This window comes from Branchiostoma lanceolatum, chromosome 12, assembly GCF_035083965.1.
Source record: "Branchiostoma lanceolatum isolate klBraLanc5 chromosome 12, klBraLanc5.hap2, whole genome shotgun sequence".
In the NCBI taxonomy this organism is placed as follows: domain Eukaryota; kingdom Metazoa; phylum Chordata; class Leptocardii; order Amphioxiformes; family Branchiostomatidae; genus Branchiostoma; species Branchiostoma lanceolatum.
Window position 1 is genome coordinate 16,451,982 of NC_089733.1, and position 26,581 is coordinate 16,478,562.

At 43.6% G+C, this 26,581-nt stretch overlaps 2 protein-coding genes across 9 annotated transcripts in view; both read right to left on the bottom strand.

Annotated features, from left to right (window-relative positions):
- Nucleotides 1–895: 895 nt before the first annotated feature.
- Nucleotides 896–26,581, bottom strand: part of LOC136445858 (titin homolog) — a 45,013-nt gene continuing 19,327 nt past the window's right edge. For 3 of the 5 annotated variants that reach the window (XM_066444049.1, XM_066444046.1, XM_066444051.1), the window contains 13 exons: nt 21,366–26,391; nt 20,509–20,747; nt 19,984–20,107; nt 19,207–19,404; nt 18,247–18,387; nt 17,666–17,863; nt 8,882–9,021; nt 7,541–7,718; nt 7,024–7,071; nt 5,927–6,052; nt 5,147–5,494; nt 4,495–4,674; nt 896–2,254 (listed from right to left, as the gene is read on the bottom strand). In XM_066444049.1, the coding sequence (XP_066300146.1) occupies nt 2,054–2,254; nt 4,495–4,674; nt 5,147–5,494; nt 5,927–6,052; nt 7,024–7,071; nt 7,541–7,718; nt 8,882–9,021; nt 17,666–17,863; nt 18,247–18,387; nt 19,207–19,404; nt 19,984–20,107; nt 20,509–20,747; nt 21,366–26,391 (7,147 nt within the window). In that variant the 3' untranslated portion in view covers nt 896–2,053. Of the gene's footprint in view, nt 2,255–4,494; nt 4,675–5,146; nt 5,495–5,926; nt 6,053–7,023; nt 7,072–7,540; nt 7,719–8,881; nt 9,022–16,392; nt 16,537–17,665; nt 17,864–18,246; nt 18,388–19,206; nt 19,405–19,983; nt 20,108–20,508; nt 20,748–21,365; nt 26,392–26,581 lie in introns of those variants that run through there. The other 2 variants (XM_066444047.1, XM_066444048.1) reach the window with 2 other exon arrangements.
- On the bottom strand, nt 10,237–15,980 carry LOC136445859 (uncharacterized). 4 transcript variants are annotated; one of them, XM_066444054.1, is made up of 6 exons: nt 15,792–15,979; nt 15,255–15,365; nt 13,439–13,744; nt 12,912–13,091; nt 11,902–11,992; nt 11,404–11,551 (listed from the first exon to the last, which is right to left on the bottom strand). In XM_066444054.1, exons 1-6 carry the CDS (start codon nt 15,921–15,923, stop codon nt 11,523–11,525), a joined length of 849 nt encoding a protein of 282 aa, XP_066300151.1. In that variant the 5' UTR covers nt 15,924–15,979; the 3' UTR covers nt 11,404–11,522. The 4 variants fall into 4 exon arrangements, with proteins under 4 accessions (XP_066300150.1, XP_066300149.1, XP_066300152.1 ...); XM_066444053.1 differs by lacking the exon at nt 11,902–11,992 and having other exon boundaries at nt 10,237–11,551; nt 15,255–15,356; nt 15,792–15,980; XM_066444052.1 differs by lacking the exon at nt 11,902–11,992 and having other exon boundaries at nt 10,237–11,551.

Here is a 26,581-nt window from a genome sequence, read left to right on the forward strand (position 1 = left end):
TGGTTACGACTTGATGTTGTATTATTGTGAATGTATTTTTGATTCAGTTTATGTTCAGTAATCCTTATATCTTGTGTGTTATGATTTTGTAAGGACTCTCTTGGAAATTAGTTACAAAGTTAACTGAAGATTCATAAATATATAAATAGATGAAAAAAATTCAAATCGGAATTGTCGTGGAGTGGAACTTGTCACAATGTGATCGGCTCATCCTTACATAAACTTTGAACAACGCCTACCTAGATTTAGATGTGATTCACTTGTATTCCTGGATAGCCCAATTTTCAGCACTGTGAAATAGAACTTCTTGGTTTCTTTTTCTTCTGTAAATGTATATTAGAAAATGTTGTGGGATTTTGTGTATTTCATGTTGCATTGAATTTGAATAAATGACAAATACGTGGAAATAAATTGTATCATTTGATATCATTTTGCCTTGATTTTCATGGTTGATGCTGGTGGCACCCTTTTGATATTGAGATGTCGTTCATTCCTTTTACTATGAAACAGTCCCTCAGTTCACAGCAAAGCAACTAACTGAATTATTAAAATGCACTGCCTAGAAACTATTTACCTTCCCACGGACAGTTATTCCCCCTTTTGCCGAATTCATACCCACGTAGGATGGTCTGGCGGAGGCTATGTTCTAGCACGTACACACAGACACACGCACATACACATAAACACACACATACATACATACACACACACACACACACGGACACACACACACACAGAGACATACACAGAGACACACACACAGACATACACACATAACCATACACACACATACACACACTCACACACACAAACACAGACACACACGCAAACACACACACATATTGCTTTTGGTCAGTTTCTCAGAAAACAGAAAACAAAGAACACTTGTCGACAGTTCAGTTGTCGATTTTATTTTATGAAACTGCCTTAACAAGCAAGCTCAGCAGTAGTAATGTCAGCACTGAAAGCAGATTCAGGTTTACATACAACGATAGAGTACTGCTGCTCCCTCTGGCGAGTTTCTTCATGTCAGCAGTTCGGTTTGAGCACAAAATACATAAGTTTAACTTAAGGTAAATCATCAAATCCTATTGCACGTACTGGATATACATAAAGCAAAATATGTTTTTACTGTAGCATACATATGTTTCATATCACACCATCGTCTTTGGAATCTTAACTGCTGCGTTACATATTCGAGTCACATTGTCTTTATATATAGGGGTATTTCAAAGCTAATTTTCATCCAAATTATAAAGACTCTATTTATGGTATTCGTCTAGCATAATGCTTGCGATTCAAAAAGCTCAGTCACCACTGAATTCATGACATATGTTTTCATTCCGTGACTGTTGTAAACTTCTCTCATGCACGTCGTAAATAAAGTTGGTATTCCGTAAATTCAGTAATTTTTGTAAAAACACATTTCTATTTAAAAAAAACACAAATCATAAAGGCTATCTGGTACAAGTTGGTAGGTTTTACACCATTGCACTTGCATAGACGCGCGCTAGGTGGCGCGCCTAGGAGGCGTTACAGTGGCTAGATATGTTGCTATCATCGTCATCATATGTTGCTATTACATTGAGATATAAAAAAACATTATAACACGCAGGCTAAGGTTACATGAGCTAAATGACGCACAAAATAGGTAACTATTTATCCACTCAGTATATTCATATGAAAAACAGATATTGTAGATACTTTGTTGCTTTTGCAATTGCGTTGGAACATATGACGTCATAGTAAGATATGATTGGCCAATTCAGATTGTAGGGCAAAACGTTCTGCCTGCGTCCTTAATATAAATAACATGTTGAACAATTTATTGAATGTCGTGTCGTTAGAAACCGCCTTTCACGCCTGCCATTTTCAGACGATCCTGGTTTTCAAATTCTCTCAAAATGACCTTGTTGTTAAGGTTGTCAATTATCGTCTAATTTTGCAATTTCGTAGTCTTGTTTTGTTTTGTTTGTTTTAGTTTTTCGTCAGAAATTACCATGTTGCTTATCAAATGTTCATGTTGTGTACTTCTCTCTATTCTCGACTGTCTTTATGTAGTACGTTTCGTTACTGATGTTTTATCCTGGGAACGAGCCTGTTTGATCTGAGTTTCCACCCGCACGTCCCCAGGGGTGACCTGTCGGGTGATCGTCTTGGTTGCCTTGGCTACGGATTCCCCGGATGATGACGTCACCTTCTTCGACGACATGGTCATTTTTGATTCAGCTGTACGAGTTACTCCAGACCGGACCTACAAAATCAGGAGGGAAAAAATCATCATGAGCATCACTTAGAAATGTAAAGAAGTCTACCAGAAACAAGTAGATGCTTGAATGTTATTGTTACGCAACAGTTTAGAACACCATCGCGGCTACTTCAACAGTTACTTGCCGCCCTAGTGGAATGGGGGTGTAACTAGGCGTGTGACTTGCGCCTCTGACACTTTCGAAAAGTGCTAGATTGTTACATGGTCTTTATCGGCCAGATAATGATATTATTATAGTTATAGTTATGCTTAGTTATACAAAGTCTTTAGATTGTGATACGTATTGCATAATTATGTGGATGCATCTATAAAGGTTAGACATTCAGGGAATACGATACGCCAAATAACAGTTACTCAAAACAGCCTCCAGGTTGATTATGGATTTCCAGTTTAATTTAGTAATATCTCCCACCTTTCAGCAATCTTAAACCCAAATGGCTTAATATCACATCTGGTAGATAAAAATAAAGTTAGAAATATGTAGCAGCTACTGATGACCCCCTGGGGATTAGCCCAGTTCTGCAGAATTCTGCAGAAATCTGGAAAATTGAGCCAGATTTCTGCAGAATCCCTCAGAGTTCTGGGAAATGGAGCAGAATTCTGCAGAGTTCTGAGTACTGGAGACAGAATTCTGCAGAATTATACCTTCCAACACTTAAACCTTCCAAATTGGTGTTTTCTTCCTTCAACTTGGTGTTCTCTTTCTGCACATCATCTCTCTCTTCCTGCATGTAGAGAAATTCTAAATTCCGGCTCAAGTTCCCAGAATTCTGGATCCAGTTCATAGAATTCTGGATCCAGTTATCAGAATTCTGCAGAATTCCAAATTCTATCTCAATTTCTCAGAGTATTTTTGCAGAATTGGGTTAATCCCTAGGGGGTCATCAGTGGCAGCTACATATTTCTAACTTCGTTTTAACCTACCAGATGTGATATTGAGCCATTTGGGTTTAAGAATTGGGTTAAGTTTGAGATAGTCCTAAATTGAACTGGAAATCCATAATTAAACTGGAGGCTGTTTCAAGCAACGGGATATGATTTTGGAAACGGCCAGTCGTTCCAGACAGCATCCACTTCTTTTCGTCATTGACACGGAGCAAGATTTGTCGAATTAACATCAACCTTATCCTGACTTTGTCTAATTTGTTTCCCTAATGGACTACCTAAAATCGTCTTCTCTTTATTTGCATATCAATTCATACTTCGTGGTTAAAACGTGCTGTTCGACAAATCTTGCTCAGAGTCACTGACGAAAAGTAGTGGATGCTACTTGAAACGTCTGACCGTTTCCAAAATCATATCCAGTTGCTTGAGTAACTGTTATTTGGCGTATGTGGATGCAGTTAGACATCTACCAAATTCCCGAAGTTCTTCGTCGTCATCACTGGGCGAATCCGCGGCCGCCATGTCTGTGTCACTTCCCATCATGCCATTCGCGCTTGCCTGGGTTAATAATGTAGGGTTACAAACAGCACTCAAACAATTCAAACAAATTGAAATTGTTACTTAGGATGGTAAATGATGATGTTATTCACACGAATGCTAAAATTGATCGAAGAAACCTGAAATGTAACAAACCTCGCACTGTTGGGAACATTTTGTTACCAGGTACTTTTTTATGCAATGCAAGTACGGTTACATATTTGATTTTTTTTCTTCTGTTTAACATTGGCTGTCATACATTTTTATTAAAATACAAGAGTGTAAATCTCCTTTGAGCATGCATTGAACAGCAGAACACACAAAAGCAGTATCAAATGATTACAAGTAAAATAATCTTTTGTCCTCCACTGTCTCAGAATAAGACGTCAAGACTCGGTATTTCGACTAGAGTAGTCACAAGCTATACTGTTGTATTGTTTGTTCGTCTTTTTCTTGCAATCAGCATTCGGTCAAGACTTTCCGATCTTCAAATAAGCTTATTGTAAAAAACAAAACTAAGTTGGTTTCTCCATGCACCATACAAGAGCGAGCAAAATGAAAAGGAAATATGTTCTTTTCCGTAAGGCATAGGCAACTTATTTTGATTTCCTGTAACTCGTAGGGAAAGCCGTTTTATTCACGTAATTCGTATCAAGGCGACCGAATTTTGCGTAATTGCCTTCCATGATTTTAGCGTAATACGTAAGAGTTTCTTCTGAATTCAGCGTAAAGCGTTGTCGGGACCAATATATAGACCCCCCCATATATAGAGCCGTATAAAGTGGAGTAATTCCCACCCCTACCGCTTGTGTCTTAGTTTCCACGCGTTTTGTGATGACGGGTGTGCTGGTGGTGGTCTTCGTGGTCTTGACGACGCGGCGGCGGATGATGGTGCGCTTGGTGCCGTCGGGGTCCGTGATGACCTCCCGTACCTCCTCCACGGGCCCGGTCTCCACATGGCGCTGCACATTCGGGTCGCCCCTCTGAAAACAGCGGTTCAGGTTTAGTTCGTTTAGAAGTGTGACTAGTGGCCTATGTCTCTAGTGGCAGGTTTAGGCCCTGTTGATGACATCCTCTAAGAACCTCAACACTGATGCGAGCGTGCGAATGAAACGTTTTAGAAAACAGTTGCCTTCATTATGAAATCGTAAGGTTGAACAAATGACTAACTAATGAGTATGGTATACCGAACAATGGACTCTTTACTTCTGTTCTTTCAAATCTTCTTCTTAGACGTGAGGATTGACTTTGGCATTCTACGACATTATATCCGGTTTCCGATGTGTTTTTTTAATACAATTTACGGCATCTATTTGCTCAGTTTGCAGCTACTTTGTACGACTGTATGGTAAAAAAAAGTCTGTATAAAAATTAACAAAAAAAGATCTATGAAAATGATATCATATTATTTTGCAGTAAGACCATTTTGATTCAATCTTTATCCTTCCAACTTACCACTGTTTCAACTTTTGTAGTCACTTGGGCTGGGCCGACGAACACCTTTCGGGTTTCGTCGCGTTTGATAGAGACGTCTCGGCTTTCTTCGCGTTTGGTCGACAACTCTCGGCCAGCGGTCGACACCACTCGGCCAGCGGTCGACACTTCTCGGCCAGCGGTCGACACCTCTCGGCCAGCGGTCGACACTTCTCGGGACTCTACGACGGGCCCTGTGACTACGGTCTTCGGGCCTCTCACAGGCTCGGCGACGACCGCCTTCGTCACGGTCTTGGTGCCGCCCACTGGACCCACCGTCACTTTACGGGGCTCAGCTGCGGGCACGAGGGTTGGCTCTTCAAACTTCACCTGTTTTGGATACAAATACATCACTCAGATTTATAAAGAAACACTTCTATGTTGTTAAATTCCGTTCTCTTGACATGGCAGATAACGTTTTGGTTATAAAAGAGCAAATAAAACTTTGGAGTAAGCGGAAAAAACAGAGAATTTATCTATCTGTACTCTAAACAGATGGATCTTTTTAGTGTTCGACAACGTAGGCCCATGCCTGTTTCTGACAAAACGCATGCGCTCACATTCTTTCTTACGAGCTTAACTCAGTAAAAGAAACATTTGATTTTAAAAGACACGATGACAGATTGCAACATTTTATCTACCAGTCCTTAAATGTCTTTTAAATGTTTTAGTTTTAAAACTGGAAAGAAAAAAGCGTGCATGTTGGGACAACCAAGAACAACTCGGTTGACGCATCCACCACAGCGATGCGCCATGGTTTACCTTTGGCGGTTCGATCCTTGGGGGCGGTTTCGGGGGAACGTGAGGCGGAAGGAATTGGTGTGCAGAGTTGCCGCCCGGCGTCTCTAACTGAACCCTGGCGTTCCGTATCATCTCCACTTTAACAACCTGCATTTAGAGCGAACCCGCACCTTCGTGAAACGGCTGGATTAGGGTGAGCGTTTTTAACCACCTTAAAGTCGTTATTTTTTCTGTGAGTTAGAGTGATTCAAAAATCCCCAAACCATAGGTGAGTGTAAAACCGTTTCTTCAAGGTGCGGGTTAGCTGTATTCATAGCCGCTCTAGACTACCAAACAGCAAACAGCAAACCTATACTACGTTTTAACTAAAACTAAATCTCTATTCTAACTGGCGAATCTACAAGCTATCCTAGATTTGTCCATGAATAGCCCTCTTCACAACAACACATCTACAGAGGCTGCATTGCCCAATTAACACAGAATTTTGTGTATAGTCTGTATAGTGTTAGTAAAGTTATGACAATGTCATATTTGGGCAACGCAAGGACAGCTACAATAAACTTTATCTATGTCATGCTCTTGGTATTGCACTCGTTAGACTAGTCGACTGTGAGTTTATGACGTCATGGATCTAAATACATGAAGTCATACGATTAATTGAAGAAGAGACTTTTCCTAGAAATTTACAACACTGTCACAATGCATGATCATGAAAACGCTGACATGCAACAAGGGTGAAAGACAAAACACATAGCAAGCAAATATTGCACAAAGGCTCTACTAGCAACAATGTGTTTAATGCACAGCTTAAACATAACTACCATCCCAAATACGGGTAGAGCGATATTGCAACATTGAAAGCGTTTACATTAACAGCATTTTTCTATAGCTGCTAAACTTCCCTGATATAACTAGTTTTTAAGAAATTTAGTGGGGATTTTAAAGCAAAATCTTACTTCTTGGCCATTTTGATTTACAACGGGGTGAAACGTGGGTACTTTGCTCCAGGTATGGTGTATGCAAATTACGGCATACAGTTACTTGCAAACAGTGTATTTCCACCAAGTTTCTAACACACGGCATGTGAGAATACCATTGTTACTGTGACAGCTACTTACCTTGTGTTTCTTTGGAGGCGGGAGTGCGGGCGCAGGGGTAAACACCACCTAGGGAGGGGGAGTCAGGGTTTAAGCTTTTAGAAAACAAGACGCTTAATCTTTGTTATAATTACATATATTTATCCGTCCATTCATGTGTCGATACATTTTTGTTCAATTCTTTTTCTTGTTCGATATCGATGGCGGCGCTAACATAAGTTGACTTAACTTGAGTGTGTCGCCATCTTGTTTGTATTTGTTTATTTATGTTTGCTTAAGCCCCCATCTCACTGGACCCGCGACACGTTGGAGACCTCGCTGCAACCGAGCGATTTGGCAGCGAATTTCATCGATAAAAAACGAACAATTTTACGCCTTGTGTGTTTTGTTGTCTTTTAAGTTATACTTGTACATTTTGCATGGTATTCCCATTATAAAGTTAAGGGAAACATAAATCCAATTTAGGTCGCAGCGAAGTCGCCAACGTGTTGCGGGTCCAGTGAGATAGGCGATTTGATTTGTTAAAAAGAAACACCACCTTCTTGGGCTCGGGGGGTGGCGTCACTGGTTTCTCGATGACGGGTTTAGGTTCCGGGGCTTTCCCCTCCGTCAACTTGTCCGTGAAGAAGTAGAACAAGCCCCTGCGGTGCCCCGTGATCTCGAAGAAGTGCGGGCGGCAGTAGAGATTGCCGTTGTAGGCCACGTACTCGCGAAGACTGCGGAGGACAAAGAGCAAGCAGTCAGGAAAAAGGAAAGTGATCTTCATCCAGTTTTTGCTCACTGAAGAGCTAATCTTCCACTGGTCGTGACAGAGAGGACAGACACTATGTACAGTATTTACAGGTTCATTGTACCAGGGAAATTCCCCTAGCTCTTTTCAACAAGTACAATGAGCAATGGTCTAAGGAACTGCGACCCTTTCCGGCGGCGTGTATGTCGGGTGAGCGACACAGGCGGAATCTAACTCACGACTTCTATGGCTGCTAACCACTGGACTACGCAGGCTACCCAAAGGGTCATGGTCAGGAGTCTTGTAAAAAGTTGATGTAGTAAGCAAACGTTTTGCCATTGTTTGATCAAAAACTAGATCCACAGATTACCTGGCGCAGGCCACCACTTGCAGTCACAAGACACATTTAAACATGCCCGTCCAGTTTTACATAGTTAACCCCACCCTGTCCTTAACAACCACCTGTCCTCAGCAACCATTCCCCCTAGTCCCTTGAGTGGTTGCTGAATCCAGGTTTGACTGTAGTTTGTTTGCATAAACGCAGGAATTGTGACAAGAGCTCGGATTTCTCCTCATACAATCGTTGAGTTGAAAGTACGAGGCGTGTAGAAATACCTTCTCAACTGCAACCATCCAATCAAAGCAGCAATCAGAAACAGTACGTGATCATAAAAAATGCATTATCAAACAGTTAGTTAGTGGTCTGCTATTGAGCCTACTTGTTTTCATCTCCATTGTCAATTTACAGCGTCATTCTCACATAATACTACAGTAAAATCATACTGATTAGTACTCTTCACTACAGTCAAGCAATGTCTGTATTGTTAATGTAAAAGAAGTAAAGCAGTCATCCTCAATCGAGGTAAAGTATGATACTATTTCAAGTAGCTAGTGATAGTGTAATGCGGCTTTGCCACGGCTCGCTTTTTTCTGGCCAAGCACACCGGGTCACCCTACTCTTCTCGATAAGTGTGTTGGATTCTTTTACAAGCAGAGGTTTGACGCTCGAGGCTTATGCCTGAAGCTCACACATACACGAGGAGGCCGCCGGCTTTACGTCACCATTCGAAATGAATAACTAAATGTACTGTCTTATATTCTAAACAAGAAGGGAAGGATTAAGAGTTCAGATTCTAGTCCTGAACCCACCTTAACACACAGCTACACTTCTGGCAGCGGAAGCAGCCACGGTGGTAAGTGACGTCATCCGCACTGAGCTTCTCCATTGGCCAGACGCGCTTCCCACACACGAAGCAGTACTCCTTGCCTGGCAGGACAGTAGCCGCTTTCTGGTTGGACAAAAGAGCGACTACAACCAATTAGAAACACTGTAGGAAATGCGTCATCAGCCAATTATGTACCAGCCAATCACGTCGCCGCCTGCGATGAATATGCAACGTGATTGGCTGGTAACTTTTCCTAATAGTTTCTGGTTTAAAAGATGATGATACAGAAGTCTCGTCCAATCACTGAAGAAATGTAGTGGATGCTACCTAAAATGCCTGACCGTTTCCAAAATTTATGCAGTTACTTGAGTAACTATTTTCTTGCGTTACAAATGAGAAACACTGTAGAAACAACTGAATGTTGTCAACTTTTGTTTCCTCACTGAAGGTAACATGTCTTGTCCTGTATGTGCTGGTCGCCCTTGGAAATCAACTATTACAGGTTGGAGGGGAAACCCAGTCGTCTTGTGATGAAATGAATAGATATATAAACAAAAATCTAATAATTTCGAGGTCGTACCCAGCTACCAAATAAGACCATTTTACAGACATTTGAACCCAATGATTTGAACAATTGTGCAGGTGTTTGGGATGTCATTGTCCCTGTACCTGAAAGATGGACGTTTAAGACTGGGTTTACACAGGACTGTGCAAGGAGAAACCTGGGCCACTCAAGTAGCGTTTACTCCACTTGAGCAGCCCAAAGCTCCACACACAGCCCCGAGTCGACTTGTGCGTAAATCGGGCCTAAGAAGTCAACTGGATGCGGTACAACATGTAATGTAGTAAAAGTAGAAAAAATCCAAAAAGGAACAGAAGAATTAAAATACACTACCTGGGAAATGTTGACCTTCCCACGGCCAATTTTCGCCTCTTTGCCGAATACTCCGCTCCATACCGCCGTAGGAAGGCCTGTTTCGCCTCTTTGCCAAATTCAACTCTCCATACCACTGTAGATAGGCTTGGTGGAGGCTATGTTCTAGCGCGCGCATAAACCTTAACACACAGAGACATACACACACGCACACACACACAAGCACGTACACACATACACACACATACACACACACACAAGCACGCACACACAAACACAGACACGCAGACATACACACACACACAGACAAACACAGACACAGAGAGAGACACACACATACACACAAACATACATACACACACACACACACACACGCATACATACATACACACGCACGCACACATACACACATCCCTATTGGTCAATTTCTCTTAGAACAGAAAACACACAAACTTGTCGACAGCTCAGTTGTCGATTTTATCTTATGAAACTGCCTTGACAAGCTCAGCAGTAGTAATGTCATTTACTTCAGCACTGAAAGCAAATTCGGGTTTACATACAACGATAACGTACTGCTGCTCCCTCTAGCGAGTTTCTTCATGTCAGCAGTTCGGTTTGAGCATAAAATACATACGTTTAACTTAAGGTAAATCATCAAATCCTATTGCACGTACTGGATATACAGAAAGCAAAATGTTTGTAACTGTAGCATACATATGTTTCATATCACACCATCTCCTTTGGAACCTTAACTGCTGCGTTATATTTGAGTCACATTGTCTTGTGTATATATAGGGGTATTTCAAAGCTAGTTTTCATCCAGATTATAAAGACTCTATTTTTTTTATTCGTGATTCAAAAAGCTCAGCCACCACGAAATTCGTGACATATGTTTTCATTCCGTGACTATTGTTAACTTGTTTCATGCACGTCGTAAATAAAGTTGGTATTCCGTAAATTCAGTACTTTTTGTAAAAACACATTTCTCTTAAAAAACACAAATCATAAAGGCTATCCGGTACAAGTTGGTAGATTTTACACCATTGCACTTGCGCTAGGTGTGCGCTAGGTGGCGTTACAGTGGCTAGATATGTTGCTATCATTGGCATATGTTGGTAGTACATTGAGATATAACAAAAACATTAACACGCAGGCTAAGGATATATGAGCTAATCGACGCACAAAATCGGTAACTATTTATCCACTCAGTATATTCATTTGAAAACATACATTGTAAATACTTTGTTGCTTTTGCAATTGCGTTGGAACATACGACGTCATAGTAAGATATATCTGCGCCAATTCATATTGTAGGGCAAAACGTTGTGCATACGTTCTTAGTATAAATAACATGTTGAACAATTCATTGAATGTCGTGTCGTTAGAAACCGCCTTTCATGTCTGTCATTTCAGACGATCCTGGTTTTCACATTTTCTCAAATCAACCTTGTCGTCATGGTTGGCAATTATCGTCTAAATTTATCATCTCGTATTCTTCTTTTGTTTGTGTTTTTTTTCGTCAGAAATTACCATGTTGCGTATCAAACGTTGTCTACTGTTCTCTATTCTCGACTGTCTTCATGTTGTGCGTTTCGTTACTGACGTTTTATCCTGGGAACGAGCCTGTTTGATCTGCGTTTCCACCCGCACGTCCCCAGGGGTGACCTGTCGGGTGATCGTCTTGGTTGCCTTGGCTACGGATTCCCCGGATGATGACATCACTTTCTTCGAAGTCGTGGTCATTTTTGATTCAGCGGTACGAGTTACTCCAGACCGGACCTACAAAATCGGGAAAAAAATCAGCAAGAGCATCACTTACAAATATAAAGAATTCTACCAGATATAATTACGTTCCTGATTACGTTTTTGTTACGCAAAGGTTTAGAATGCCATTATCGCCACTACTGCGAAGGAGAGGAAGTTGCTTGATGCTTTTGTAACCGGCAACTTTCGTTGTGCGATCGTCACACGATTGCAAAATTCAGGGAATCTTCCCTTCAAAAAGATATAGATTGTTACATGATCTTCATCGGTCAGATCATGATACTCTCCATGGTTTGAAACATTATATAAAGTCTTTAGATTATGTTAAATATCACATAATTATGTGGATGCAGTTAGACATCTACCAAATTCCCGAAGTTCATCGTCGTCATCACTGGGCAAATCCGAGACCGCCATGTTGTTTCTGTCACTTCCAATCATGCCGTTCGCGTTTGCCTGGGTTAATGATGTAGGGTTAAACACAACACAGCACTCAAACAATTCCAACAATAAATACCTTGCTTGTTACTTTGGAGGGTAAATGATGTTGTCGTGCATAAGGGAAAACCAATCAAATTCCGTTCCGTTCAAAAGTGAACTGAACGGTGGAAAAACACTGTATGTGACATTTTGCTACCTACTATTTCTTTCACCCAATGTAAGCTCTGTTACATGTCTGACATGTTGCAGACTGTTTTATATTGCAGACTGCTATATACTGTTATGAAAACACAAGAATATAAATCTCTCTTCTTTGATAAAGTATCAAGGATAGGGCATTAAAGAATGTACTGAATTTTTTCTCAATTAAACAAATAACCTTCTTGGCTTGTTGAAAGAAAATGAAATATAGAGTTACAAGACTACGGCAAATTGCGACAGCAAATTACGCCAACTTTGCGAATATGCGTCAATTTGCCTTGCGGTCACACTGTACAGGTAAATTACGTGACCTCTACAAAACGGCCGCGCCCGGAATGTCACATTCTCTGTTTTGGCTTCAAATAGATACAAGGTAAATGCAAGATTTTTTTTGGAAATCGCACTGTTGCCACTGAATTAAAATCGATGTACAATTATTCAAAAGGCATCAAAAGATATTCATAATGACTTTTTTCAGTACCTGATATTTTCGAATCTAAAAACATTCAGCTTATCGTTTGTAGTCTATTCTTATTGTGTTTTTGGATACGAAAATATCAGGTAGTGACGAATTTGAAAGCGAAAAAAACTGTTTATACCTAATCCAATGATATGGTCCGCAAATAGCGAATTTTGTATCACTGCAACAAATTTGAAAGTTGCGCAACATTGCAATTTGGCGCAGTCCAGTGAGACGCTCAGTGAAATAATGTGTAGTAATTTCCACCCCTACCGCTTGTGTCTTGGTTTCCACGCGTTTGGTGATGACGGGGGTGCTGGTGGTGGTCTTCGTGGTCTTGACGACGCGGCGGCGGATGATGGTGCGCTTGGTGCCGTCGGGGTCCGTGATGACCTCCCGTACCTCCTCCACGGGCCCGGTCTCCACGTGGCGCTGCACGCTTGGATCCCCTCTCTGAAAATAGCGATTCATTTCGGTTCAGGTTTAGTTCGTTCTGACGTGACTAGTGGCATATGTGCTTAATGGCCTGGGCGCCTAGTGGCATATGCCTGTATGAGAATGAAACAACAAAGAATTTTTTTTAATCGTATTTTACCATATAAGGCCATCTTGTTTCAAAGCCGTTTTGATTTAAGGTAGTAAGTAAAGAAGGTCCTGAACATCTTTTGGATTTTTTTTCTGTGAGACATGGTATTTTAGGTGGAAATTAGGCCTATTTCTATGAACCGTAATTTTTCCTCCTTTTTTACTTCTGAATTGATTGACAAAGTTACAATTTTCTTGCAATATTTTCAACTTACCACTGTTTCAACCTTTGTTGTGACTTGGGCTGGGCCGAAGAATGCCTTTCGGGTTTCGTCGCGTTTGATCGTAACGTCTCGGCTTTCTTCGCGCTTGGTCGACACCTCTCGGCCAGTGGTCGAGACCTCTCGGCCAGCGGTCGACACTTCTCGGGACTCTACGACGGGCCCGATGACTACGGTCTTCGGGCCTCTCACTGGTTTGGCGACGACCGCCTTAGTCACTGTCTTGTTTTCGGTCATGGGACCCACGGTCACCTTACGTGGCACAGCTGCGGGCACTGGGGTTGGCTCTTCAAACTTCACCTGTTTTGGATGAAAAAAACATCACTAAGATTCATAAAAACACTTCTTTGTTGTCATTTTTTGTTGTTCTCCTGGCAAGTCAGAGAACGTTTTGGTCGTCAAAGAGCAAAGAAAACTTTAGAGTAAGCAGAGAAAACACAGGATTCATTTATCTGTATTTAATTTGTTGGATCACTTAATTGTATGTCCATGCCCATTTAATATATAGTCCAAGACAAACAACATGTGCTCACTCTTTCTTAGAAGTTTAACTCATGAGTAAAAGATATATATCTTTTTAGACACAAATGGCAGATTTCAACATTTTATCTACCAATCCTGAAATGTCTTTAAGGGGTTTAGTAACAAAACTGGAAAGAAAACAGAAGAAAAAAAAAACGTGCATGAGAACAACTCGGTTGACGCATGGACCACAGCGATGCGCCATGGGTTTTTTTACCTTTGGCGGTTCGATCCTTGGGGGCGGTTTCGGGGGAGCGTGCGGAGGGATGAATTGATGCGGAGACTGACCGCCTGGCTTCTCTAACTGAACTCTGGCGTTCCTTATCATCTCCACTTTAACAACCTGCATTTAGAGCGAACCCGCACCTTTATTGTTTTTTATTTTGTTTTTGTGTTAGAGTGACTAGAAAATCTCCAAACCATAGGTGAGTGAAAAACCGTTTCTTCAAGGTACGGGTTAGCTGTATTTATAGCCGCTCTAGACTACCAAACAGGAAACCCAAACTAAGTTTTACTACTAAAACTAGCTCTCTATTCAAACCGATGAAGCTACAAGCTATCCTAGATTTGATCATGAATAAATTGTTTCACAGCAGCACATCTACAGATGCTGGATTGTCCAATCCATACAAAATATTGTGTATGGTGTTAGTGAAGTTATGACAATGGCAACATATTTGGACAACGTAATGTCAGCTACAACAAGGTTTTCTCATGCCATACTCTTATTATTGCGTTCGTATCAACGTAACCGTTAGCTTATGACGTCAGGATTTAGATACATGACGTCACAAGGATATAGTGTTAGATATATGAAAAAGAGGCTTTTTTCTAGAAATCTACAAAACTGTAGCATGAAAACGCTGACATGCAACAAGGGAGAAAGACAAAACAAAACAGCATACAGCAAAGCAAACACTTCACGACTCGAGGAATAGCAACATTGTATTCTGATGCACAGATTAAACATATCTACGATATAAAATGCGGGCAAAGCGACATTACAACATTGAAAGCGTTTACATTAATAACGTTTTTTTCTGTAGCTACTTAACGTCCATGGAACAACTGGGGGATACAACATATACTGTTTAGATATTTAGAGGGGAGGATAAAGCAGAATCTTACTTCGTGATCATTTTCATTTATAATGACCACAGCCAAACGTGGGTGTCTCACTCCAGGTATGGTGTATGCAAATGTAGTTGCATACACTGTACTTCCACCAAGTTTCTAACACAGTATATGTGAGAATACCATTGTTACGACTGCTGTACCAGCAATCTACCTTGTGTTTCTTGGGAGGCGGGGGCGCGGGCGCAGGGGTAAAGTCCACCTTCTTGGGCTTGGGCTGCGGGGGTGGCGTCACTGGTTTCTCGGGGGATGGTACCTGAAACCTCTGAACCGTTTCCAAAATCAATTCAGTTGCTTTGTGAAACTCTTTTCTTGCGTTACAAATGAGAAACACTGTAGAAAAGCGAATGTTGTCCACGCTTGTCGCCTGGTTGAATGTAACATGTCTTGTCCTGTATGTGCTTTATTCTGACTTCATTTATCTGTACTTTAAACTGTTGGATCATTTTATTGTTCGACATCGTAGGTCCATGCCCGTTTAATATTGAGTCCAAGACAAACTACATGTGCTCACTCTTTCATAGAAGTTTAACTCAAGAGTAGATTTCAACATTTTATCTACCAATCCTGAAATGTCTTTAAAGTTTTTAGTAACAAAACTGGAAAGAAAAAGAACAAAACGTGCATGTTGGGACAACCAAGAACAACTCAGTTGACGCATGGACCACATCGATGCGCCATGGGCTTTTACCTTTGGCGGCTCGATCCTTGGGGGCGGTTTCCGTGGAGGGAGTTGAGGGAGGAATTGGTGCGCAGAAAGGCCGCCTTGATCCTCTAACTGAACCCTGGCGCTCCGTACCATCTCCATTTTGACAACCTGCATTTAGAGCGAACCCGCACCTTTGTGTGAGTTAGAGTGATTCGAAAATCCCCAAACCATAGGTGAGTGAAAAAACGTTTCTATGAGGTACGGGTTAGCTGTGTTTATAGCCGCTCTAGACTACGAAACAGCAAACTTAAACTACGTTTTACTACTAAAAGTAGCTCTTTATTCTAACTGATGTAGCTACAAGCTATCCTAGTTTTAAACTTTTTTCTAGAAATCTACAACAGTGTTACAATGCATGAAAACGCTGACATGCAACAACAGAGAAAAACAAAACACTTACAGTAAAGCAAACATTGCATACATGGTAAAGCAGAATCTTACTAGTACTTCGTTATCATTTTCATCTATATCATAATGAGCACGGCTCAACGAGGATGCGTCACTTCAGGTATGGTGTATGCAAATAACGGCATACACGTAGTTACATACAATGCACTTCCACCAAGTTTCTAACACATGGCATATGGGAATACAATTGTTACGACTGCCCCCAGCAACTTACCTGGTGTTTCTTGGCAGGTCCAGTTGCAGGGGTATATGTCACCTTCTTAAAGACCCTGGGCTCCGTGGGTGTCGTCCATGGTTTCTCGGGTGGCGCCTGAAATGTCTGACCGTTTCCAAAATTAATTCAGTTGCTTTGTGCAACTGTTTTCTTTCGTAACAAATGAGAAACACTGTAGAAAAGCGAATGTTGTCCACTTTTGTATCCTGATTGAATGTAGCATGTCTTGTCTTGTATGTGCTGTATGTGCTGGGCGCCCTTGGAAACCAACTTTTACAAGTTGGAGGGGCAACCCTACCGTCTTGTGATGAAATCAATAAACAAGCCGCCAGGGGGCCCAAAAATCTAATTATGTCGATGTTTCATCAAGACCAAATATAAAGACAATCGATCTCTAGCTATTGTCTTGATAGACAAACAGATACACACACACACGCACGCACAACACACACACACACACACACACACATGTACACACACACACACATACAGATACACACAGAGAGATACAAAGATACACACACACACAGACAAACACACAGATACACACACACACATATAAACACAGAGATACACATATACGCACACAAAGATACATACATACACACACAAACACACAGTAAAACACACACACACACACACACACACACACACGCACACACACACACACACGCACACACACGAACGCTGCGCAAACTACAAAGAAGAACATGAACAAAAACAATACACTTCACTCTACCCATACCTCCGGCTGAAGATTTGGCAAGAGAAGAAGAAGAACATGAACAAAAACATTATATTTCTCTCTACATATGGGAGTGAAATATAACAATATATTTCACTCTACCCATACCTATGGTATGGGGTGTGAAATATAACTATACATTTCACTCTACCCATACCTATGGTATGGGGTGTGAAATATAACTATACATTTCACTCTACCCATACCTATGGTATGGGAAGTGAAATATAACAACATATTTCACTCTACCCATACCTATGGTATGGGGTGTGAAATATAACTATACATTTCACTCTACCCATACCCATGGTGTACCTATGGTATGGGGTGTGAAATATAACAATACATTTCACTCTACCCATACCTATGGTATGGGGAGTGAAATATAAAACAATATATTTTACTCTACCCATACCCATGGAATACCTATGGTACGGGAAGTGAAATATAATCATAAACTCCTCGGCGAAGGTAATAATGACCACGTACCCAGACCCTATCCTTCGGCACGTGCATGATGACCAGTTCCTCTTCGTCTCCGAGGCTCTCGAACCGCTGCTTCAGGTTCCGGGACTTGCCGAGCACCACGGGCACGTCCTCCATGTCGCCTTCGTGGGGCAGATCGCTGTCGGTCGGCTCCGACTCGTACACCACTCGGATCTCCGTGGGAGTCGTCAGCACGTACTCCTGAAAAGTCAACATTGTTCTGTATCAGGCTTTGTTGATTCGATTACATGGATGGGAACCCGAAAACTGATGCGGGTGTGCGAATAAGAAAATAAGTTTGGCAAAAACAGTTGCCCTCATTATGAAATCTAAGTTGACAGGAAGGTTGAACAAATGACTGAACACACAGTTTTGTAAGGTATACCAAATTATAGATGCTTCATTTTTTTTCTTTCACATCTTCTCAGATCGCTGTCATCTTGTATGAAGACGCTTAAAAGTTATACGACGACCACTCTAAAACCTTTCAGCATATACAGTAAGCATGTAAGTCAGTACGGGCATGCTCTCGACCAATGAGCGCCATTCTGGGTGGCGTGATTGACACCTGAGCCAAGCGGTACCTCGATCTCTTCCTGGATCCTCCTGCGGGATTCCCTCAGCCTCTGGATCACCTCCTCGCTGATGATCTCACCGCGCTCGAACCGCTCCCTGATTAGCTGCTCTTCCTCCTCAAGCTGTCTCTGTCGGATCATCAGGATTTCCTAAAAATGATGAAAAAAATCAATCTACCATGAGAAACAAGTGGAAAACAAAGAAAGGCCTCAATAGTTAGTATGTTTCTCCTATTAATAATACGATAAGTCTTACTCGTCATAGCGTAAGCCATAGGACCACGGTATTATACATAGTTTGAAGGTGACTGATAATGAAGAGCAAAATAAATTGATACTGTAACTGCAGTTTACAACACTAAAGGTAACAAGTTACACATTAATGCGACAACTGAATTGTGAGTTTTAGCTGCGAACGTGCAAACACTAGCATTTCTAATACTCCCGTCAGGAGGTCATCCTCCTTCTCGGAGAAATAATGTTTATTTGCAAGGAAATACATAACATTTCACTCCATATCCGTTTCATGCAAAAATGGACTGTTTCAAAATCACCTCTTTGCATACCACGAACATTCCTAAATAACTTCTACCCGTCTGAAGTACTCATTTTTGTATAGGGATTTGAATTGACCCCTATACAAACATGAACTCTTCCACGGGTACCCCCATGCATAACGGTAAAACATTTCAGTATGAGAACCAATTAGAAAACAAAGAAAGGCAAGCCGTTGTGAGAAAAATAATAGTTGAACAGTGGTAGAAGTGTTGGATGACACTTGATAAAGAACTTCACTTTTAAATCTAGAGCTTATCATCTTTCAGGTTGCCATTACCATGTTCTTTTTCATACCAATGAGCTTTAAAATGGCTTGGGTTCGTTTGATACATATCTTTGGTATTCATATGATACGTTTTGGTTGTCTTAATGCAAAAGCCGCATGAAACATAGAGCAGAAGAAATGAATACCTCGGTGATTTCTTCCCGTTCCTTCAGGCCAGGGTCATGCTCGTGCTCGTCCTCAACAGCTCCGTTGACGAATCGACCCTTGACCTGTCGCGAGGCGTCCTTGCAGACCAGGTCCGCACGCTCCCTCTCCACCACCGTGCCCACCGGCAGGACCTCGTCCTCGTACTGCTGCCGCTCCACCAGAACACGCTCGATTTCCTGGTGGTAAGAAAAGGGTTAAGGTAAACCGTAAATCAGGTACCCATTTTACACTTGGGTGGAGTGAGGAAAGTCATATTCAGTGCCTTTCCCAACACAACATCGATGGTGTGTCATGGGACTCGAATTCAGGACCTCTGGGTTTGGGGCCAAACACCATAACCGGTACGTCAAGACGCCACCAATACTTCCTAATGACGAAATAGATAAAGGGAATTTGGATCTTGGTACAGTTAACGTTTTCCTCTACAAGAACTGACGTCATACAACCAGTTCAAGTATCATTCAACTGGAATGATTCTTGCTTAGATGAATAAATGCATAAATGAATGAATGACTACCAATTCAGAGTTGAAAAGATGGCGGATGTCGTCGAAACGCTTCTCACCAAGCAACTTCTAGTCGTGCGTAACAATTTGATTTTCTATGTTTCAATGATATGAACGAATGAACGGATGAACTAATGAATGAATGAACAGATGAATGAACGAACAAATGAATGAATGAATGAATGATTGGATAAATGAATCAGCTGGGTAGTTTCAAGGCATCTGAAATGTATCAAATGTATCCATCAACCTTCTCTGCTTCTAGTCTGGATCGGAAGTCCAGCTCGGCGTTGTGAACGTCTCCTTCTTTGAACTTCGCCGCTCCAATCTTCTTGACTTGGCAGCACTCGGGTGGTGGAATATCCTTGTCATACCTGGGAATGACATACAAAGATTTTAATGATATGGCTTCGTCTTTGTTGCATCATCTTGAATTTTCTTGATCAGTCTATATTTCATCTCCTAACTTTCATAATACAAAAGTACAGAGACTTTCGTAAGGTCTTCTACAACTATACCTACAAAGTGAATATAAATAGTTTAACCTACGTACAAGTATATGAATAAATCAACATGTTGAGTTTGAGGTTCTGAGGTTTTGAGGTTATCACTTATACTATACTACTAGTTCTAATGTCTAAACATTCTCTGATATGTTTCTAGATTGTACACAGTAAGGGTTATCTCCTTCTAGAATGTAATCGAATTCATCTTCAGGATGGCATGTGTCAAAGTCTATCTAGCAAGCTTATTTTTCATTCGCCGTTCGACTTACCTGGTGCCGACCTCCTGCCGCACCTCCTCCATCTGTAACCGGGCGGACCGGACCGACTCCAGCTCCGCCAACGCCTCCTGGCGGGTCCGGTCGTCCAGCTCGGCATTGGACACCTGTCCCTGCAGGAACTTCATCCTGGCTTCCTTCGCCGTGTCGATTCTGGCCGGTATCACCTCCTTGTCGTACCGTGCGCCTACAATCTGGTCCTCGGCCTCGATGCTCAGACGGCCGACGCGTACCTTTTTTTCATTCAAAGAAAAAAATCAAATAATACAAATGAATGGACAAAGACAAAGTGACGGCGGACTCAAGTTGTACTCAACTTATATTTTTGCCGTCACTTGTACATTATAGAAAGTAAAATGTTTGACAAGACGCTAAAATGAGTGAATGAATACATGTAAATACATAACAAAAGCCTAGTTTAAACGTGAGTCAAACCAAGAAGTCTTATTTCTAACCTCCTTGGTCAAATATCCCCTCCAAGAGGAAAAAAAAAGCAAAAAGGACACATCTAAAACCGTTTTGTTGCTGTGATGTAGTCATGTGTGGCTAACATGATTTTACATTTGATATCGGAAGACCAGGGCAAACTACCACGTAGAATTGAAAGTTGTTTAACGGTGTCAGAGAGGATGTTGAAGATGTGTCCAAGAATTCCAGAAAGCTTGCCGAAGAGAAATGAACGCTGGTAAGTATATGTAGGGCAGTGTAATAGGTAATAAGTTATCGTTTCGTATGGACACCCGCAGCCAGAGGCTGGACGTGCAGTTGTAGCAAGACCCTGAATAAAAAGACTATGACTCAAGCTGATGAGCAAGTCGTGAAATGAAAATACATGAATACATGAAACATACCTCCTCTAGTTCCTTCTGTTTCTGCTCGAAGATCTCCCGGTTGATCTCGATGTTTGATACGTCGCCCTTCTTGAATTTCTCGGCGACGAATTTACGCACTTTACATTCAGGGGGAGGAACGTCCTTCTCGTAGACGGTTCCGACGACTTGCTGCTCGAATTCCATCTGCGAGCGCTCCGTGCGAACTGACTCCAACTCCTGTAGAGCTTCCATCCGGGAACTGACGTCAAGTTCGGCGTTGCTGACGTCACCAGTCTTGAACTTCCTCGACGCTTCCTTCTTGACCTTCTTGACGGAACCAGGCACCACGTCCTTCTCGTAAACCGTACCGACTTGCTGATCAACTTGCTCGAAGTTGAGACGTCCTACTTTGACTTCTTCGAGCTCCTTTTCTTTTTCGACGTAATATTCCCGATCAATTTCGATGTTAGTCACGCCTCCCTTCTTGAACTTGTTTTGCATAGACCATTTGATTTTCCCGATGTCGGTGGGAGCTTTTTCCGGGGTGTAGTTGGTTCCCACTTGTTGATCAAGAGGTTGGGCGTTTGCCCTTTCCTTTTGAACTTCTTGGATCTCCTGTTTGATTTCTAACTTGCCTACATCGCGGAGCTCGGCGTTGTGAACGTCGCCCTCCAGAAAGTGCATCAAGAGTTTCCCAGTTGTGTCTCTGCAGACTTCGTAGGGCTGGTCCTTCCAGTACACTGTGCCTACTGTCTGCTCCTCGAACACGGCCTTCTCCCGTTCTTCACGGACTAACTCCAGCTCTTCAATAGCCCTCCTTCTCGTTTCTTCATCTATCTCTATGTTACTCACATTTCCTTGTGCGAAACGCATTCTCAGTTGTCCAGCGAGATCCCTACAAACTTCGTAGGGTCGGTCCTTGTAGTAGACCGTGCCTACAATTTGCTCTTCGGCTTCAAAGTTGAGACGGCCCACTTTGACGTCCTCGATTTCCTTGGCTTTCTCTTCGTAGTACTCTCGGTTAATCTCAATGTTGCTGACGTCGCCTTTCCTAAACTTGTCTTGCATGGACCACTTGACTTTTCCGACATCTTTGGTTGGTTTTTCTGGAGTGTAGTTCGTGCCAACTTGCTGGTTGAGTGGCTGCACGTTCGCTCTCTCTTTCTGAACTTCTTCTATCTCCTCTCTCAGTTGGAGTTTACCGACATCGGCAAGTTCTGCGTTGTGGACGTCGCCTTCTAGGAAACGCATCAGCAGCTTGCCGGCAGTGTCTCGACATATTTCATATGGCTTATCTTTCCAGTAAACAGTTCCGACTGTTTGTTGTTCGAAGACAGCTTTCTTCCTCTCTTCCTGGACCAGTTCCAGTTCCTTTAAGGTCATCATACGGGATTCTTCGTCTATCTCAATATTGCTGACGTTGCCCTTTCTGAAACGCATCCTTAGTTGCCCACCGACATCCTTGCAGACTTCGAAAGGTATCTCCTTGTAGTACAGAGTACCGACAACTTGCTCCACAGGCTCGAATTGCAAGCGTCCTACTTTGACTTCTTCCAATTCCTGTTCCTTTTGTTGGTAGTACTCTCTGTCGATTTCGATATTTGAGACGTCGCCCTTCTTGAATTTGTTCTGCATGGCCCACTTGACCTTGCCAACATCCCTGGAGGGCTTCTCCGGGGTGTAGTTGGTCCCGACACGCTGGTCTATCGGCTGCGCGCCGACCCGTTCCCGTTCAACCTCCTCTATCTCACGCTGAAGCTCCAGCTTCCCGACGTCGGTCAGCTCGGCGTTGTGAACGTCTCCCTTGAGGAACCTGAGTCGGAGCTTCCCCGCCAGGTCCTGGCAGATGTCGTACGGCTGGTCTTTGTAGTACACCGTGCCGACGATCTGTTCTTCGAACTGAGCCTGAGCTCTCTCCCGCCTCACTTCTTCGATCTCCTCCAATGCCTGGAGGCGGAAAGACTCGTCGAAGTCCGCGTGTATGACCTCGCCTGTGCGGAACATGAGACGAAGAGCTCCGGTGACGTCTTTGCAGACGTCGTACGGTTGATCCTTGAAGTATATAGCGCCGACCACTTGGTCCTCGGGCTGGAAGTCCTTGCGCTCGTACCGAACGCGTTCAATTTCCTGTTGGGCCTGCAGCCAATCCGTGCGGTCAAGTTCGGCATTGAAGACGTCACCCTCTTTGAACTTTTGCTGCATCTGCCACTTCAGTTTACCCACCTCTGGTCCGGGGGCTTCTTTGTCGTAGATTGCTCCCACGTCCTGTTTGATGCGCCCAGCATGTGCTCTTTCCTTGTGCACCTCTTCAATTTCCTCGGCAAGTTTCAGTTTGCCCACATCGGTGAGCTCGGCGTTTTGCACGTCACCCTGTCCCCACCGGATCTGCAGGCGGCCGACGGTGTCACGGCACACCTCGTAGGGCTGGTCCTTGTAGTAAATAGTGCCGACAATCTGGTCTTCGAATTCCGCCTGGGCACGTTCTTCCTTGACGCGCTGAATCTCGTACTCAATCTCTTCCCTTTCGCGGGTGTCGAATTCGGCGTTGTGGACGTCTTCGGTGCGGAACCTCATGCGCATGGCTCCAGCGAGGTCGCGGCAAACGTCGTACGGTTGGTCTTTGTAGTAGATCGTTCCCACAACTTGCTCCACTCGTTCGGCGGAGGAAACAGCCTCTCTGACCATGGAAATCTCCTCCTCGACCTGTTCCTTTGAGCGCATGTCGAACTCGGCGTTGGAAACGTCTCCCTCCGTGAAGCGGAGCTTCATTGATCCGGAGACATCGCGACACACTTCGTACGGCTTATCCTTGAAGTAAACAGTGCCGACTATCTGGTCTACCTTCTCAGCGCTGGCGATGGACTCCTTGACTTCGGCAAGCTCTCGTATGAGCTGTTGCCGATATTCTTCGTCGAATTCTGCGTTGTGGACGTCACCCTTGAGGAAGCGGATCCGCATGGAGCCGGCGGTATCCCTGCAGACCTCGTACGGCTGGTCCTTGAAGTAGATCGTGCCAACGACTTGCTCAACTCTCTCGGCGCTCTGCACTGCCTCTTTCACTCGCTCAATTTCTTCAACAGTTTCAAGCTTTGATCGTACGTCAAATTCAGCATTATGGACATCCCCTTTTTGAAATCTAAGCCGCATCTGTCCTGCGGCGTCTTGACAGATCTCGTAGGGTCGGTCTTTGTAGTAGATTGTGCCCACAATCTGTTCTTCCGTGACTGTTTGCGTACGGGCTTCTTTGACTGTGGACAGCTCTTCCATTCTTTCCAGTTGCGTGCGTTCGTCCACTTCTACGTTGTGTACATCTCCTTCGCGGAACTTTAGCCGCATGCTTCCAGTGACATCTTTGCAGACATTGTAAGGAATCTCCTTGATGTAGATGGTACCGACTACCTGCTCGACAGGTTGGGCGCCAGCTCTCTCGCGTTTCACCTGTTCTATCTCTTCGATGGACTCGATCCGGGACTGCAGGTCGAGCTCAGCATTGTGCACGTCTCCCGTTTGGAAGCGAAGGCGAAGGTTTCCTGCTGTGTCCTTGCAGATGTCGTAGGGATGATCCTTGAAATACACGGTTCCAACTGCCTGTTCGATGAAGAGTTTTCCCGGTGGGCGTCTCAGCGACTTCACCAGCTCGATCTCCTCTGCGAGTTCCAGTTTCCCGACTTCACGCAGCTCGGCGTTCCAAGCTTTGCCTTGAAGGAAGCGCAGGCGCATGGTGCCAGTATTGACGTCTTGGCAGACTTCGTATGGCTCCTCCTTATAGTAGATTGTGCCGACGACTTGCTCCACCTGTTCGGCCTTGGCTCGTTCCTCTTGCACGAACTTGAGCTCACCCACCGTCCTCTCTTTCTCAGCTAGGTCGAACTCGGCATTGTGTACGTCTCCGCGTTTGAACTTCTCCGCCATTGAGGCCTTCACCGCCCCTACTGTTGGCGGAGGGATATCTCTGTCGTAACGGGTGCCGACGTCTGATTGGTCGACTTGCTCTTGAGCGAGTCGTTCGACGCGCATGCGTTCAATCTCCTCCTGCGTTTCAATGACGGTCCTGTAGTCAAACTCCGCGTTCGAGACGTTTCCTTCCGAGAATCGTAATTTCATGCCACCAGCGAGGTCCTTGCAGATTTCGTACGGCCGGTCCTTGAAGACAAGCGTGCCGACGACTTGATCAACGCGTTCGGCTGACTGTACGGCTTCCTTTACCTGTTCCAGCTCTTCGGTTCTCTCCAGTATAGTGCGGTCGTCTTCTTCGACATTGTGGACCTCGCCTCTGAACATCAGTCGCATCTGACCCGCCACATCCTGACAAACCTGGTACGGCTGGTCCTTGTAGAAGATAGTGCCGACCACCTGGTCCACTTTCTCCGCCTTCAGAAGGTCCTGCCTCACTTGTTGGAGCTCCTCTAGCACCTCTAGCTTCGAGCGATCGTCGAACTCGGCGTTGCTGACCTCTCCCTCCCGGAAGCGCAGCCTCAGCTTCCCGGCTACGTTTTTGCACACCTCGTAGGGCTGATCCTTGAAGAAGACCGTGCCGACGAGCTGCTCGACCTGTTCGGCCTTTGACCTTTCGCTGCGGACCAGAGAAATCTCTTGGAGAGCCTCGACTCTCGACCTCTCGTCAAACTCAGCGTTGTGCACGTCGCCTTGCAAGAAACGGAGGCGCATGGAACCGAGGAGATCTTTGCACACCTCGTAAGGCTGGTCCTTGAAGAAAATGGTGCCCACGACTTGTTCGACTTTCTCGGCTTGCTTGCGCTCCTGCTGTACCTCTTGGAGTTCACCTACGGTTTCCTCGCGATACTGCTTTTGCAGTTCTTCGAATTCGGCGTTGTGGACGTCGCCGGTGACGAACTTCTTCTTCATGGTCTCCTTGACAACCGCTACTTCCGGTGGAGGCACGTCCTTCGTGAAGACGGTTCCAACTTCCTGCTCCACTGGTTCTGCCTTCTTGCGCTCAAACTTGATGTACTTGATTTCTTTGGCTAGTTCAAACTTCGGTTGCCTGTCGAATTCTAGGTTGGAGACGTCACCCTTTTCGAACTTCTTTTTCTCGGGCACGTACCTGCGAAATGAAGAAACAAGTACTCTTACCAATAGACCAAACCAGACTTGTCGGTTATACACCACAATTAGCAGTTCAACCAGTGATATCATGGCAATCTAATTCAAGGAGAGAATGGCTGCAAGTCCGTCAAATATTTTCATTTTCATGTCTTTAACTTGCATTTCTTCGTCTCTTGTCGGAGGTGGGC

Excerpts from the sequence above, each read along its gene's own strand:
- LOC136445859 (XM_066444052.1), bottom strand. The coding sequence starts at position 15,923 with ATGCAGGTTGTCAAAATGGAGATGGTACGGAGCGCCAGGGTTCAGTTA. Across the intron at positions 15,366-15,791 it reads CAAGGATCGAGCCGCCAAAG|AGGTTTCAGGTACCATCCCC; the intron begins GTAAAAGCCCAT and ends GAAACGGTTCAG. Across the intron at positions 13,745-15,254 it reads CGCCTCCCAAGAAACACAAG|GTGAAGTTTGAAGAGCCAAC; the intron begins GTAGATTGCTGG and ends CATCCAAAACAG.